Source organism: Ranitomeya imitator, chromosome 6 (genome assembly GCF_032444005.1).
Source record: "Ranitomeya imitator isolate aRanImi1 chromosome 6, aRanImi1.pri, whole genome shotgun sequence".
In the NCBI taxonomy this organism is placed as follows: domain Eukaryota; kingdom Metazoa; phylum Chordata; class Amphibia; order Anura; family Dendrobatidae; genus Ranitomeya; species Ranitomeya imitator.
Window position 1 is genome coordinate 379315895 of NC_091287.1, and position 17895 is coordinate 379333789.

The 17895-nt window shown below is 44.3% G+C and overlaps 1 protein-coding gene across 1 annotated transcript in view; it reads left to right on the forward strand.

Moving 5' to 3' along the window:
* Positions 1–17895, forward strand: part of PIEZO2 (piezo type mechanosensitive ion channel component 2) — a 628465-nt gene that overhangs the window by 592573 nt on the left and 17997 nt on the right. Inside the window, exons 41-42 of the mRNA XM_069731039.1 lie at positions 15057–15239; positions 16367–16622. Coding sequence (XP_069587140.1) covers positions 15057–15239; positions 16367–16622 — 439 coding nt within the window. The remainder of the gene's footprint in view (positions 1–15056; positions 15240–16366; positions 16623–17895) is intronic.

A 17895-nucleotide genomic window follows, 5' to 3' on the forward strand; every position in this document is an offset into this window, starting at 1 on the left:
AGACAGAGCGAGGATAGCAAAGAGAACTATGCAGTCTACAAAAAACCCTAAAGCAGAACCACGCAAATGGGGGCAAAAAGACCCACCGTGCCGAACTAACGGCACGGCGGTGCACCCTTTGCGTCTCAGAGCTTCCAGCAAAAGAGAATAGCACAGCTGGACAGAAAAAACGGAAACAAAAACAAAGTAACACTTATCTAGCAGAGCAGCAGGCCACAGGAAAGATGCAGTAGCTCAGATCCAACACTGGAACATTGACAAGGAGCAAGGAAGACAGACTCAGGTGGAGTTAAATAGCAAGGCAGCCAACGAGCTCACCAAAACACCTGAGGGAGGAAGCCCAGAGGCTGCAATACCACTTGTGACCACAGGAGTGAATTCAGCCACAGAATTCACAACAGTACCCCCCCCTTGAGGAGGGGTCACTGAACCCTCACCAGAACCCCCAGGCTGACCAGGATGAGCCACATGAAAGGCACGAACAAGATCTGGGGCATGGACATCAGAGGCAAAAACCCAGGAATTATCCTCCTGAGCATAACCCTTCCATTTGACCAGATACTGGAGTTTCCGTCTAGAGACACGAGAATCCAAAATTTTCTCCACAATATACTCCAATTCCCCCTCCACCAAAACAGGGGCAGGAGGCTCCACAGATGGAACCATAGGTGCCACGTATCTTCTCAACAACGACCTATGGAATACATTATGTATGGAAAAGGAGTCTGGGAGGGTCAGACGAAAAAACACCGGATTGAGAATCTCAGAAATCCTATACGGACCAATAAAACGAGGTTTAAATTTAGGAGAGGAAACCTTCATAGGAATATGACGAGAAGATAACCAAACCAGATCCCCAACACGAAGTCGGGGACCCACACGGCGTCTACGATTAGCGAAAAGCTGAGCCTTCTCCTGGGACAAGGTCAAATTGTCCACTACCTGAGTCCAGATCTGCTGCAACCTGTCCACCACAGAATCCACACCAGGACAGTCCGAAGACTCAACCTGTCCTGAAGAGAAACGAGGATGGAACCCAGAATTGCAGAAAAATGGAGAGACCAAGGTAGCCGAGCTGGCCCGATTATTAAGGGCGAACTCAGCCAACGGCAAAAATGACACCCAATCATCCTGGTCAGCAGAAACAAAACATCTCAGATATGTTTCCAAGGTCTGATTGGTTCGTTCGGTCTGGCCATTAGTCTGAGGATGGAAGGCCGAGGAAAAAGATAGGTCAATGCCCATCCTACCACAAAAGGCTCGCCAGAACCTCGAGACAAACTGGGAACCTCTGTCAGAAACAATATTCTCAGGAATGCCATGCAAATGAACCACATGCTGGAAGAACAAAGGCACCAAATCAGAGGAGGAAGGCAATTTAACCAAGGGCACCAGATGGACCATTTTAGAAAAGCGATCACAGACCACCCAAATGACCGACATCTTTTGAGAAACGGGAAGGTCAGAAATGAAATCCATCGAAATATGTGTCCAAGGCCTCTTCGGGACCGGCAAGGGCAAAAGCAACCCACTGGCACGTGAACAGCAGGGCTTAGCCCTAGCACAGATCCCACAGGACTGCACAAAAGCACGCACATCCCGTGACAGAGATGGCCACCAGAAGGATCTAGCCACTAACTCTCTGGTACCAAAGATTCCTGGATGACCAGCCAGCACCGAACAATGAAGTTCAGAGATAACTTTACTAGTCCACCTATCAGGGACGAACAGTTTCTCGGCCGGACAACGATCAGGTTTATTAGCCTGAAATTTCTGCAACACTCTCCGCAAATCAGGAGAGATGGCAGACACAATGACTCCTTCCTTGAGGATACTCGCCGGCTCAGATAACCCCGGAGAGTCGGGCACAAAACTCCTAGACAGAGCATCCGCCTTCACATTTTTAGAGCCCGGAAGGTACGAAATCACAAAATCAAAACGAGCAAAAAATAACGACCAACGGGCCTGTCTAGGATTCAAGCGCTTGGCAGACTCGAGATAAGTACGATTCTTATGATCAGTCAATACCACCACGCGATGCTTAGCTCCCTCAAGCCAATGACGCCAATCCTCGAATGCCCACTTCATGGCCAGCAACTCTCGGTTGCCCACATCATAATTACGCTCACGCAAGCGACGACCGATCTGAATGGCCAAGGACATAGACTCATTCAAACCAGCAGGCATAGGAAATCCCACCATGACATCCTTAAGAGCTTCAGAGAGACCCTTTCTGAACCAAGCCGCCAGTGCAGATTCATTCCACAGAGTGAGTACTGACCACTTCCTAAATTTCTGACAATATACTTCTACATCATCCTGACCCTGGCATAAAGCCAGCAAATTTTTCTCAGCCTGATCCACTGAATTAGGCTCATCGTACAGCAATCCGAGCGCCTGGAAAAACGCATCAACATTACTCAATGCAGGGTCTCCTGGCGCAAGAGAAAACGCCCAGTCCTGTGGGTCGCCGCGCAAAAAAGAAATAATAATCAAAACCTGTTGAATAGGATTACCAGAAGAATGAGGTTTCAAGGCCAGAAATAGCTTACAATTATTTCTGAAGCTCAGGAACTTAGTTCTGTCACCAAAAAACAAATCAGGAATAGGAATTCTTGGTTCTAGCATAGATTTCTGATCAATTGTATCTTGAATCTTTTGTACATTTATAACGAGATTATCCATTGAGGAGCACAGAGCCTGAATATCCATGTCCACAGCTGTGTCCTGAAGCACTCTAATGTCTAGGGGAAAAAAGAAAAAAAAAAAAAAACTGAAGACAGAGCTGAGGAAAAAAAAAAAAAATGATGTCAGGACTTCTTTTTTCCCTCTATTGAGAATCATTGGTTTTGTCTCCTTGTACTGTTATGCTGTGCTATCAGGCAACACAGTGTGCAGTAATCAGCGCACATACAGTGATATGGCAATAACCCAAAAACAATAGAACAAGCTCTGAGACGTGGAATCTCTGCAGACTGCAATACCTGAACCTATCCTCACACAACTAAAAGCAGCAGTGGATTGCGCCTAACACTACCTATGCAACTCGGCACTGCCTGAGGAGCTGACTAGCCTGAAGATAGAAATACAAGCCTGACTTGCCTCAGAGAAATACCCCAAAGGAAAAGGCAGCCCCCCACATATAATGACTGTTAGCAAGATGAAAAGACAAAACGTAGGAATGAAATAGATTCAGCAAAGTGAGGCCCGATATTCTAGACAGAGCGAGGATAGCAAAGAGAACTATGCAGTCTACAAAAAACTCTAAAGCAGAACCACGCAAAGGGGGGCAAAAAGACCCACCGTGCCGAACTAACGGCACGGCGGTGCACCCTTTGCGTCTCAGAGCTTCCAGCAAAAGAGAATAGCACAGCTGGACAGAAAAAACGGAAACAAAAACAAAGTAACACTTATCTAGCAGAGCAGCAGGCCACAGGAAAGATGCAGTAGCTCAGATCCAACACTGGAACATTGACAAGGAGCAAGGAAGACAGACTCAGGTGGAGTTAAATAGCAAGGCAGCCAACGAGCTCACCAAAACACCTGAGGGAGGAAGCCCAGAGGCTGCAATACCACTTGTGACCACAGGAGTGAATTCAGCCACAGAATTCACAACAGAGCGCCATTTGGAATGCAGACTTAGATGGAATGGTCTGCAGACGTCACATTGCGTTTGCAGAACCCCTAATGTACCTAAACAGTAGAAACCCCCCACAAGTGACCCCATATTGGAAACTAGACCCCCCAGGGAACTAATATAGATGTGTTGTGAGAACTTTGAACCCCCAAGTGTTTCACTACAGTTTATAACGCAGAGCCGTGAAAATAAAAAATCTTTTTTTTTCCCACAAAAAATATGTTTTAGCCCCGAGTTTTGTATTTTCCCAAGGGTAACAGGAGAAATTGGACCCCAAAAGTTGTTGTCCTATTTGTCTTGAGTACGCTGATACCCCATATGTTGGGGTAAACCCCTGTTTGGGCACACGGGAGAGCTCGGAAGGGAAGGAGCACTGTTTTACTTTTTCAACGCAGAATTGGCTGGAATTGAGATCGGACGCCATGTCGCGTTTGGAGAGCCCCTGATGTGCCTAAACAGTGGAAACCCCACAATTATAACTGAAACCCTAATCCAAACACATCCCTAACCCTAATCCCAACAGTAACCCTAACCACACCTCTAACCCAGACACACCCCTAACCCTAATCCCAACCCTATTCCCAACCGTAAATGTAATCTAAACCCTAACTGTAACTTTAGCCCCAACCCAAACTGTAGCCCTAGCCCTAACCCTAGCCTTAACCCTAGCCCTAATCCTAACCCTAGCCCTAACCCTAGCCCTAGCCCTAACCCTAACCCTAACCCTAGCCCTAACCCTAGCCCTAACTCTAACCCTAGCCCTAATGGGAAAATGGAAATAAATATATTTTTTAAATTTTTCCCTAACTAAGGGGGTGATGAAGGGGGGTTTGATTTACTTTTATAGCGGGTTTTTTAGCGGATTTTTATGATTGGCAGCCGTCACACACTGAAAGACGCTTTTTATTGCAAAAAATATTTTTTGCGTTACCACATTTTGAGAGCTATAATTTTTCTATATTTTGGTCCACAGAGTCATGTGAGGTCTTGTTTTTTGCGGGACGAGTTGACGTTTTTATTGGTAACATTTTCGGGCACGTGACATTTTTTGATCGCTTTTTATTCCGATTTTTGTGAGGCAGAATGACCAAAAACCAGCTATTCATGAATTTCTTTTGGGGGAGGCGTTTATACCGTTCCGCGTTTGGTAAAATTGATAAAGCAGTTTTATTCTTCGGGTCAGTATGATTACAGCGACACCTCATTTATATCATTTTTTTATGTTTTGGCGCTTTTATACGATAAAAACTATTTTATAGAAAAAATAATTATTTTTGCATCGCTTTATTCTCAGGACTATAACTTTTTTATTTTTTTGCTGATGATGCTGTATGGTGGCTCGTTTTTTGCGGTACAAGATGACGTTTTCAGCGGTACCATGGTTATTTATATCTGTCTTTTTGGTCGCGTGTTATTCCACTTTTTGTTCGGCAGTATGATAATAAAGCGTTGTTTTTTGCCTCGTTTTTTTTTTTTTTTCTTACGGTGTTTACTGAAGGGGTTAACTAGTGGGACAGTTTTATAGGTCGGGTCGTTATGGACGCGGCGATACTAAATATATGTACTTTTATTGTTTTGTTTTTTTTATTTAAAGAAATGTATTTATGGGAATAATATTTTTTTTTTTCATTATTTTGGAATATTTTTTTTTATTTTTTTTTACACATTTGAAAAATTTTTTTTTTTACTTTTTTACTTTGTCCCGGGGAGGGGGGACATCACAGATCGGTGATCTGACAGTTTGCACAGCACTCTGTCAGATCACCGATCTGATAGGAGTGCAGGCTGCTTCACAGTGCCTGCTCTGAGCAGGCTCTGTGAAGTCACCTCCCTCCCTGCAGGACCCGGATCCGCGGCCATCTTGGATTCGGGGCTCGAGCAGGGAGGGAGGGAGGTAAGACCCTCGCAGCAACGCGATCACATCGCGTTGCTGCGGGGGGCTCAGGGAAGCCCGCAGGGAGCCCCCTCCCTGCGCGGTGCTTCCCTGCACCGCCGGCACATCGCGATCATCTTTGATCGCGGTGTGCCAGGGGTTAATGTGCCGGGGGCGGTCCGTGACCGCTCCTGGCACATAGTGCCGGATGTCAGCTGCGATAGGCAGCTGACACCCGGCCGCGATCGGCCGCGCTCCCCCCGTGAGCGCCGCCGATCGCGCTGGACGTACTATCCCGTCCATGGTCATAGGGGCCCACCCCACATGGACGGGATAGTACGTCCGATGTCAGAAAGGGGTTAAAATGTGAACAACATGATGAGGAGGACTGTTTAAATACCAGTTCTAATTGAACCTCGAAATTTGTTGGCCGATTTATGGATCAAACACCTGTTGAGAATATTACCATTAAGTTCCTTGTTCGAGAACAGCAAGTTGTGCAAAAAGTTAGAGTGCATTATAGGTTCATCGTGAACTTTTGCTGAAAGCTAAATATCCCTAACTTTTTGTGATTAGTGTATAATCATAATGATATATTATAGCTTTCCAAAGTGATCGTAAAAAATATTGTCTGTCTGTCATTTTTTGATAAGCTGTCCAGAAAAAATAAAGTGTCAAGTTGGCAACCCTGATTTAAATAGAACATAACTTTTATTTTATAGACCTTAATATTTTCATTTTACTTGCAGATTTGCAGTATATCATAGTGGGATAAGAGTTATACAAATGTGTTCCATAATGTAAATTTTGCCAAGAGTTTTAGCTAAAATGGTCAAATGTTAGCCTAACTTTGGAAAATGGTTGTTCTATGAGAAAAAAAGGCAAACATACAGCAAAGAAAGAGACAAGAGGAAGTAGATAGAAGGTCTTTAAAAAGCTGAAAAACAAGGTGGTGGGGATCTAGATGATTATGGAGGGGTATTTCCCTATCAATTTATTTAATAAAGCCCTATGAGGGAGACATCCATGTTACGTGTCAATTTTTAAATCCTGGAATTAAATCCCAGGGAATTAGTTAGCTTGGAGGAGTTAAGGTACCGTTACACTAAACGACTTACCAACGATCACGACCAGCGATACGACCTGGCCATGATTGTTGGTAAGTTGTTGTTTGGTCGCTTGGGAGCTGTCACACAGACAGCTCTCTCCAGCGAGCAACGATCCAGGGAACGACTTCGGCATCATTTAAACTGTCTTCAACGTTGCCGAAGTCCCCGGGTAACCAGGGTAAACATCGGGTTAAAAAAAAAACAGTACATACTCACATTCCGATGTCTATCATGTCCCCCGCTGTCAGCTTCCCGCACTGACTGTGTCAGTGCCGGCCGTAAAGCAGAGCACAGCAGTGACGTCACTGCTGTGCTCTGCTTTACGGCCGGCGCTGACAGTCAGCGCAGGGAAGCTGACGGCGGGGACGTGACAGACATCGGAATGTGAGTATGTACTGTTTTTTTTTTTTTAACTTTTACAATGGTAAACAGGGTAAATATCAGGTTACTAAGCGCGGCCCTGCGCTTAGTAACCCGATATTTACCCTGGTTACAAGTGAACACATCGCTGGATCGGCATCACACACACCGATCCAGCGATGACAGCGGGTGATCAGCGACCAAAAAAAGGTCCTGATCATTCCCCAGCGACCAACGATCTCCCAGCAGGGGCCTGATCGTTGGTTGCTGTCACACATAAAGAGATCGTTAAACGATATCGTTGCTACATCACAAAAAGCGTGACGTTGCAACAATATCGTTAACGATCTCGTTATGTGTGAAGGTACCTTTAGTAAACTTCTGCACTGATGCAGTGAGATTTTTCATCTTCATGCTGTATAGACTGGATGACAGGAGAGAATTTGAGCTAAAAGCTTGTAACTTGCCCTTTGGTTTCAGCTGGTAATGCAGGACTTGTGAGAATACAGAAGTGTATATTGTGTCACTTATCACAAAAATAATTCTAAGGGGCAATTTTCCATTGGAAAGAGATGGTGGGAGTTCATAATCTGGATAGGAGATCAAGAGAGTAGCAAGTTGAGAGTGTGTGGCAACAGTGCCCCTGACCAGGGCCGTATTTAAAGTTTCTGCTGTCTTAGGCACTTTTAGTGCTGCCTCCTCCATTGGTGAGTATCAAACTATCGGCAGAGACTTTGGCAATAATTGCTTAGGTGAAAGTAGCCTTTTGCAGCAGATCCAGCAGTTTTTCCGCATGTGCCGTGTAACGGATCACTAACGGCAACACTGCGTTTGGCATCATTCATTCCCTATGGAACTTGCAGACATGTGCAGCACTTGCGGTATTGCCGCGATCCGGCAAATGCAGTACTTGCAGCAATAGAAAAAAAACGCTGCTAGCAGTGTTTTTTGTCTCACCGCAAGTGCCGCACATGTCCGCAAGTAGCCATCACTACCTGTCCTTGCACCTTGCTAGCTGATCCCTAACCATCCCTCTCTGACTTAAAACTACACCATAAGGCTATGTGCACACATTCAGGATTTCTCGCAGAAAATTCCTGAGAAAAAACGGACATTTTCTGCAAGAAATCCGCAAGAAAACTGCATGCGTTTTTGCCGTGATTTTGACGCGTTTTTGCCACGGGTTTGACGTGTTTATGCCGCGGTTTTTTTCGGACACTTCCTAATGCATTTTGTAGTGGGAAATCCGCAAAAGAAACGCAAAGTCAATGAACATGCTGCGGTTTTTACCGCGATGCATTTTTTTTCGTGGAAAAAAACGCATCATGCGCACAAAACATGCGGATTTCATTCTAAATGATGGGATGCTTATTGTATGCGTTTTTTTGCGGTTTTATAGCGTTTTTCTTAGGAAAAACCGTGAAAAAACCGCAACGTGTGTACACAGCCTAAAGCTTTAGAAAACAATTTATTACCTGACATATTCCTACGATAATGAGGGCTCCAGGCTACGGCGTAGACTGGGACAGGTAGTCTCCGGGTCTCCATTCTCTCTCTGTGCACACCCTCAGTCCCTGCCTCACTGCCTGTGCTGCACTGTGCACAGACATCCCTCAACCGGACCCGCTAATCGCCGCTCGCAGTAGCATACCGGCGGAGGTGTATCTAGAGTTTCTGGCACCCGGGGCAAGAATTAATTTTGGCCTACAAAGCACACATGCAATTTGCACAATTAGTCATGTGCCCACGAGCTCCTCTCCCTAATGCTCTCAATGTTCAGTGAAAAACAGAGAAGCAGGAAGAGAAGCTCGTTGTCACAGGACCACAAGTATGAAAGTCGCATATGAGTGAAGTGTCCATGTGACGACTACTGGAACCTGCAGAGCTGAATCCTGACATCGCCGGCTTCTGAATTCTCACAACTAATGCACTGCACACTTTTAGGATTCTCCCTTGCCGGTGGACGGTCATGTCAGCACAAGCATGTGATTTGTATACTTCTGACCACATTCTGACTAGACGTGCCCGGCCTCACTCAGTTCATTTTCATTGAGTGAGGCCACACATGTCTAGTCAGCACGTGACCGCATGTACAGTTAAGTCCATATATATTTGGACAGAGACAACATTTTTCTAATTTTGGTTATAGACATTACCACAATGAAATTTAAACAAAGCAATTCAGATGCAGTTGATGTTCAGACTTTCAGCTTTCATTTGAGGGTATCCACATTAAAATTGGATGAAGGGTTTAGGAGTTTCAGCTCCTTAACATATGCCACCCTGTTTTTAACCCCTATCTGACCTCGGACGGGATAGTACATCCGAGGTCAGATCCCCTGCTTTGATGCAGGGCTCCGCGGTGAGCCCGCATCAAAGCCGGGACATGTCAGCTGTTTTGAACAGCTGACATGTGCCCGTAATAGGCGCGGGCAGAATCGCGATCTGCCCGCACCTATTAACTAGTTAAATACTGCTGTCAAACGCAGACAGCGGCATTTAACTACCGCATCCGGCCGGGCGGCCGGAAATGACGTCATCGCCGACCCCCGTCACATGATCGGGGGTCGGCGATGCGTCTCCATTGTAACCATAGAGGTCCTTGAGACCTCTATGGTTACTGATCGCCGGTGGCTGTGAGCGCCACCCTGTGGTCGACGCTCACAGCACACCTGCATTTCTGCTACATAGCAGCGATCAGCAGATCGCTGCTATGTAGCAGAGGCGATCGTGCTGTGCCTGCTTCTAGCCTCCCATGGAGGCTATTGAAGCATGGCAAAAGTTAAAAAAAAAAAGTTTAAAAAATGTGAAAAAATTAAAAAAAACATAAAAGTTTAAATCATCCCCTTTCGCCCCAATCAAAATAAATCCATAAAAAAATATCAAATCTACGCATATTTGGTATCGCCGCGCTCAGAATCGCCCGATCTATCAAATAAAAAAAAGTATTAACCTGATCGCTAAACAGCGTAGCGAGAAAAAAATCCGAAACGCCAGAATTACGTTTTTTGGTCGCCGCGACATTGCATTAAAATGCAATAACGGGCGATCAAAAGAACGTATCTGCACCGAAATGCTATCATTAAAAACATCATCTCGGCACGCAAAAAATAAGCCCTCAACCGACCCCAGATCACGAAAAATGGAGACGCTACGAGTATCGGAAAATGGCACAATTTTTTTTTTTTTAGCAAAGTTTGGAATTTTTTCTCACCACTTAGTTAAAAAATAACCTAGTGATGTTAGGTGTCTATGAACTCGTACTGACCTGGAGAATCATAATGGCAGGTCAGTTTTAGCATTTAGTGAACCTAGCAAAAAAGCCAAACAAAAAACAAGTGTGGGATTGCACTTTTTTTGCAATTTCACCGCACTTGGAATTTTTTTCCCGTTTTCTAGTACACGACATGCTAAAACCAATGATGTTGTTCAAAAGTACAACTCGTCCCGCAAAAAATAAGCCCTCACATGGCCAAATTGACGGAAAAATTAAAAAGTTATGGCTCTGGGAAGGAGGGGAGTGAAAAACGAACACGGAAAAATGAAAAATCCCATGGTTATGAAGGGGTTAAGGAGCTGAAACTCCTAAACCCTTCATCCAATTTTAATGTGGATACCCTCAAATGAAAGCTAAAAGTCTGATCTTCAACTGCATCTGAATTGTTTTGTTTAAAATTCATTGTGGTAATGTCTATAACCAAAATTAGAAAAATGTTGTCTCTGTCCAAATATATATGGACTTAACTGTATGTAAATCACCAGCACGAGAGAATCCTGACAGCCTGCAGTGCACACTGTGAGAACTCAGAGGTCTGCAGTCAAAAAGAATGACTGCACTCATTACAAACCTGGACATTCCCTTTAATGCTCCTAACATAAATAAAAACATGAGAGTTAGTCAGTATCACAAATAACATTTATATCCAGGTACCTTATAGATGACGTCTGTTATGGTCTGGTGATTATGGAGCGACATGAGACAAGCTCTGAGCAGGTGGTATCTATACTGACCGCAGACCCTAAGCTCAACACACAACTAGAAGCAGCCGTGGATTGCTCCTAACGCTCCCTAGGCAACTCGTCACAGCCTAAGAGCTAACTTCCCCTAAAGATAGAAGCAGGAAAACTATCTTGCCTCAGAGAAAATCCCCAAAGGAAAGACAGCCCCCCACATGTAATGACTGTGAGAGGAGAAGGAAATGACATACGTAGTATGAAACAAGATTGAGCACAGGAGGCCACTTCTAGCTAAAAAGGAAAGTACAGAAAAGAGCTCTGTGCGGTCAGTAGAAAAAACTAGAAAAAGTCCACCGCAGAGAAATGCAAAAATCTCCACACCTAACTAAAGGTGTGGAGGGCAAACTCTGCTGCCCAGAGCTTCCAGTTTAGCTAAATAGATCCATACTGATAAACTGGACAAATGAGCAAAAATCAAGACAGTACAAAACAACAAGTCCACAATAAGTGAACTGCAAAGGACATGGAAGGACTTAGCTTTGCAGAACTTGGTCAGAGTGTCAGGACAATCCAAAGAGCAATGACTCCAGGCAGAGACAATTGACAACTGGCATTGAATGAGGGCTAAGGCCAGACTAATATAGCCGAGCCCAAAAGACAATCAAAGAAAACAGCTGAGAAGCTAAATCCAAGTAGCAGTCATACCACTAAAGACCACATGAGGAGCCCAAGAGCAGAACTCACAAAAATACTACTTACAACCAAGAACGGAATTCACAACAGACGTCGTCTCAGCAGCTGTTCTCCTTCTTTTCTTCATCTTGTCCAGACCCCATGATGAATTTTGTCATCCACTGCCGTCTCTGCAGACTTCTATCTTCTCCGTTCTTTTGCAGAAAATCTCCACATGATGCCCTTAAAGATACAAGTGTCATTATAATGCTCCTGAATAAAAAATTGCCCCTCACTATATTGTCTGCACAAAATATGACCCCCACACTGTCCCTCTTTCCATACCGGCCACCTCTTCACACTGTCCTCTCACTCTGTGTCCCCCCTATAGCCCAGTATTTATACTGTACTCTCATCACACTCCTCATCCTTGGTATACTGTCCCCTCCTGGCTGTGCCTTTACACTGTCCCCCCATGCTACGCCCCCACTACTCAGTTTCTATTCTGTGCCTACTCACTTTTCTCCCCCCATACTGTCTCCTCACACTATTCCCCTCCTTCCTCATACTGTCTCCTCTCACATCCCTCCTGTTCACCATACTGTCTCTTCATATATTTCCTCCCTCAATTTCTATACTGCCTGCTCACCTGACTCTCCATACTGTGTCTGCACACATCCCATCACCCTCACTCACCGTACTCTGTACACATACATTTTTCACATCACTATTCATACTGTGTCCACATACATTCCACCGTTCGCTCTCCATACTGTCTGCAACCATCCCCCATACTGTTTCCTCAGACATGCCCCCCATTCCCCAGTACTGTTTCCTCATACATCCCTACTGTTTCCTCATACATGCCCCCCATTCCTCCATACTGTTTTCTCGTACATGCCCCCATTCCCCCGTACTGTTTCCTCATACATGACCCCCATTACCCCATACTGTTTCCTCATACATGCCCCCTATTCCTCCATACTTGTTTTCTCATACTGTACATGCCCCCCATTGCCCAGTACTGTTTCCTCATACATGCCCCCCATTCTCCCATTCAGTTTTCTCATACATGCCCCTATTCCCCTGTACTATTTCCTCATACATGCCCTCCATTCCCCAATATTGTTTCCTCATACATGCCCTCCATTTCCCAGTACTGTTTCCTCATACATGCCCCCCATTCCCTTGTACTGTCTCCCCACCTCCCCCTTTGCTCTTCATTTTGTTTCCTCAAATCTCCCCCACACATTAAATCCCCCCATCCCCACTACAAATCTCCCCACACACAATAACCCCATCCCCACAAAAAATTCTCCACACATAATAAATCTCATCCCCACTCCAATTCCCCCCTCCCCCCGTGCACTTAATCTTCGGTGTCTTTTGCTCCACTGGAGCACTTATCACCAGTGTTCGCCTCTGCAGCGTGAGTGAGTGACGTCAGCAATATGATCACATGATCTGATCACGCTGCTCACGTCAATCTGACCCGGCAGTCAGCCTCAGTTGTACTCACTTCTGTAAGATACGAATACAATTGATCCCTGGGCAGGGGCGGACACTGACAGCTTGGGGCCCCTGTGCAAGAACTGTGTCGGGGCCCCCCTCCTTTTATGGCGACAAAGCTATATATATATAGCCACGCACACATACATGTGTATATATTACATACCGTATATACTTGAGTATAAGCCGACCCGAGTATAAGCCGAGGCACCTAATTTTGCCACGGAAAGCTGGGTAAGCTTATTGACTCGAGTATAAGCCGGGTGTGCATTGTCCCCTCATTCCTATCCCAGTATGTGTGGTTCCCCCATCCTGTCCTGCTCTGTGTGGCTCCCCCTGTTGTATGCATGGCTCTGCTCCCCCCAGTCCCATCTTGTATGCATGGCTCTGTTCCCCCCCATTCCCATCTGGTATGCATGGCTCTGTTCCCCCCAGTCCCATCTTGTATGCATGGCTCTGTTCCCCCCAGTCCCATCTTGTATGCATGGCTCTGTTCCCCCCAGTCTCATCCTTTATGCATGGCTCTTTTCCCCCCGGTCCCATCTTATATGTATGGCTCTGTTCCCCCCAGTCCCATCCTGTATGCATGTCTCTGTTCCCCCCCCCAGTCTCATCCTGTATGCATGGCTCTGTTCCCCCACAGTCCCATCTTGTATGCATGTCTCTGTTCCCCCCAGTCCCATCTTGTATGCATGGCTCTGTTCCCCCCCATTCCCATCTTGTATGCATGGCTCTGCTCCCCCCGTCCCATCTTGTATGCATGGCTCCGTTCCCCCCCAGTCCCATCTTTTATGCATGGCTTTGTTCCCCCCAGTCCAATCTTGTATGCATAGCTCTGTTCCCCCCCAGTCCCATCTTGTGTGCTTGGCTCTGTTCCCCCCCCAGTCCCATCCTGTATGCATGGCTCTGTTCCCCCAGTCCCACCTTGTATGCATGGCTAATGACTCTGTTTCCCCCCAGTCCCATCCTGTATGCATGTCTCTGTTCCCCCCCAGTCCCATCTTGTATGCATGGCTCTGTTCCCCCCCAGTCCCATCTTGTATGCATGGCTCTGCCCCCCCCCCCAAGTCCCATCTTGTATGCATGGCTGATGGCTCTGTTCCCCCCCAAGTCCCATCTTGTATGCATGGCTCCCAATCCATCCCCCATCCTCCCCTGTCATCCCCCCGTCGTCCTCCCCCCCATCGTCCTCCTTTGTTCTCTTCTGTCCTCCCTCATACTCACCTTTCTCAGTCACACCGCGCCGAAAGTCCCTGCACCTGGGTCCCGGCGCTGCAGCTTCTTCCTGAGTGAGCGGTCACATGGTACCGCTCATTAAGGTCATGAATATGCATCCATATTCATGACCTTAATGAGCGGTACCATGTGACCACTCAGCACAGGAAGAAGCTGCCAGTGCTGAGACTATCGAAGTTGCAGGCACCGCTGGAGCCGAGGAGGGTGAGTATAATCAGTTCAAGGAGGTGGAGAGGCAGGGGACGGGGCATCGGGGGGGGGGGCTGGTGGTGAGCCCGGATCAAAAAACAAACAAACAAAAAAACCTTGCTCAGGTGCCGCCCCCCACACCCTAGCGGCAAATACGGCCCTGCCCCTGACTGGAACATATGGTCTCAAAACTTGTAATGGCTTAGGTAGAGGGCTTACCGTATGTGTGAAGGAAGCAAGCAATTTGATAATTGCATTTTTAACCACATATCTAAACTGAAAGGTTCAGGAAGGCATTAAGGTCAAAATTATCCTACCAGAATCCTTTAAATAGGGAAAAAGTTGTCTGTATTTCCCAGAAAAAAGGGGTTTGATAGCTCAAGATGGGAAATAATGGAGAGGGGAAGTGGAAGAATCAGTATATGGAAAAACACCGTGAAATAGCTGCTATTTTAAAGTTTGTAATGATGTTTTTTGGTATAGGTAACAATTGTTATCTTTTTTTTTGGTATAGGTAACAATTGTTATCAAGTATTTCTTCCAATTTGGATTTTTCCCATGGAACAAATTTTTGGATTTGTACAAAGACAAACCATATCATGTTCCTAATATAATTGGTGTGGAGAAGAAAGAAGGATATGTACACTACGACCTGGTGCAACTCCTTGCATTATTTTTTCATAGATCTATTTTGAAGGTATGACACATGTGACTGAATACTGTTGTATGTGATTATTAAATGTGAAATTAGGTATAGTTGTGACAACTGACATTAAAACACACATTGGGCAACATTTTTGTATTAGATGTTGAGAATATTTTATCATTTACATTTATTATAAAAATCCTTGTGTTTAGCATTCAGCCTTTTTGGTCTAAGTGGACTTGACATCAGATATCTATGTGTGAAATATTGTCCTAAGTTGCTTCCTATAATATCTACTGTCATCAGTATAATAGTGAGCTTATTCTTCATTAGCATGTCATAAAGTCTGCATAAAATAGCTGTACTAGCAATGAGTAAGAGCTGGATGGGTGATAAGTATCTGACAGAAATAGTCAAGTGCTAGAACCCCTAGTGATCAATTCTATAGACTCTGAATGCAACAGTAGCTCACATGCTTGACATGTTTGCTTCATTTAAGCAAGGAACACAAGACCTCCAATTTTGTAATGAGGAGTTACCAGTAATTGTATGCACCAGAAATCAGACAGTTATCACATCACAAAGACTAGAATGACTATCAAGCCTTTTGGGTGTCTCTGGTTTTTCTGCTTAGTCGTATTGAAATAAAATATTAAATATAAAAGACACTGCCCACACTTATTTTTAATAAAAAGGCAGCAGAAAACTGGTGATAAGTTCTTGTTCAATATTTTATTAAGAGGATTTAGTGGTTTTCATATTTCATTTATTTTCAGTGCAGCTAATCAACAAAACCAGAGACCATAGTGACCATGAAATGCCTAAGCAGCATCCAAAGAGTGATCATAAAACATAATGCAGGCATGCCAAATATAAAAGTAGAGACCAAAGAATGATTAGATTGAAAAAGCAAGCCCTTGGTAGATGAGGAAATTTGTGTTTGGGAATTTGGTAAATCTTTTGATTGATTGTTGTACTGATTACCTGTACCTGTTATTTTGGGGTATCGTTTCTCTTTATGGAGAGTGACATACTCGTTAAAGGGTTGATTTTGACTTGTAGGATCGCTACTTCCAACAGGTGGCGCTATAAAGTTTAAGTCCTCTTTTTCTCAGAAGAGGCAATTTACCTGTTATTTTGTCTATTTGAAAGTAACAAGAGTTCCTCTATTCTATTAGTGTCACGGTCTTTGGGATGAGGATGATATGACTGATAATGCCACCCACAAAGAAGACACAGATGATGAAGTTTCAGAAGGATCAGGAAGAAGAGATTCAGTAGGCTCACTAAAATCAGTTAACCTAGCAGCATCTGTAGAATCAATCCATGTCCATTTTCCCGAGGAGAAGGCAGCCATAAGGAGGAAGAGTTCTAGTAGTGGCTCCCAAATTTCACACAGGTCTAGTTACTCCTCGTCGCACAGATCAAAGAGAGGTAATTGTCAACCAGCATGCTGCAATGTTAAAGATTAAAGAGTGACTGTTTTATTTTTATCTATATACAGCTCTGGCAAAAATTAAGAGACCACCACATCAAAACCCTGTCATGAGCAGCCCAATCTCCAGACCTGAACCCCATTGAAAACGCCATCAAACAAAGAAGAACTGCTTAAATTTTTGCGCCAGAAGCAGTGTGAAAGCCTGATGGAAAGCATGCCAAGACGCATGAAAGCTGTGATTAAAAATCATGGTTATTCTACAAAATATTGATTTCTGAACTCTTCCTGAGTTAAAACATTAGTATTGTTGTTTCTAAATGATTATCAACTGTTTCTAAATGATTATCAACTTGTTTTCTTAGCATTATTTGAGGTCTGAAAGCATTTTTTTTATTTTGACAATTTTTCTTTGTCAGAAAAAAAATAAAAAATCAATTGCTTGGAAATTCGGAGAGATGTTGTTAGAAGTTTATAGAATAAAAAAACAATTTACATTTTACTCAAAAATATACCTATAAAGAGAAAAATCAGACAAACTGAACATTTTGCAGTGGTCTCTTAATTTTTGCCAGAGTTGTATACTGTTGCTTTGTAGCTCTGGCCTCCTGGCTGATATCCCACCAAGGACAACATGTGCAAGGAGTTTGTATGTTCTCCCATGTTTGCGTGGGTTTCCTCTAGGTTCTCAGGTTTCCTCCCACACTCCAAAGACATACTGATCGGGAATTTAGATTGTGAGCCCCAATGTGGACAGTGATGATAATGTCTGTAAATCGCTGTGGAATATGATGGTGCTATATAAGCAAAGCATAATAAATAAATATATATCAATAGCATACGTGAAAATAAGAAACATTGTATTAGAAATATCTGCTTCTTTTTTGGTTTCTTTCTAGATGGATCATGAATTCTCAAAATAGTTATTGTCTTACGTGTTGTATCTAAGTTTATCACTGGTAGAACTAGGAACCCATTATAGCCTATGAACCAGAAGAAAGTATGAGGCAGCACTCTTTTCAAGATAAAAGATTTATGGCTTTATTGTGCACAAACAAAATCTAGCTGAGAACAGCAAGAGATTCATCTGATGCATTTAGCATAAACAAATGTTCTTAAAGGGAACCTGTCACCCCCCCAGGCATTTGTAACTAAAAGAGCCACCTTGTGCAGCACTAATGCCGCATTCTGACAAGGTGGCTCTTTTAGCTCGTGGTGCTGTAACTGCAGAAATAATCGATTTTGCAATTTGTCCAAAATACCTTGAAATAG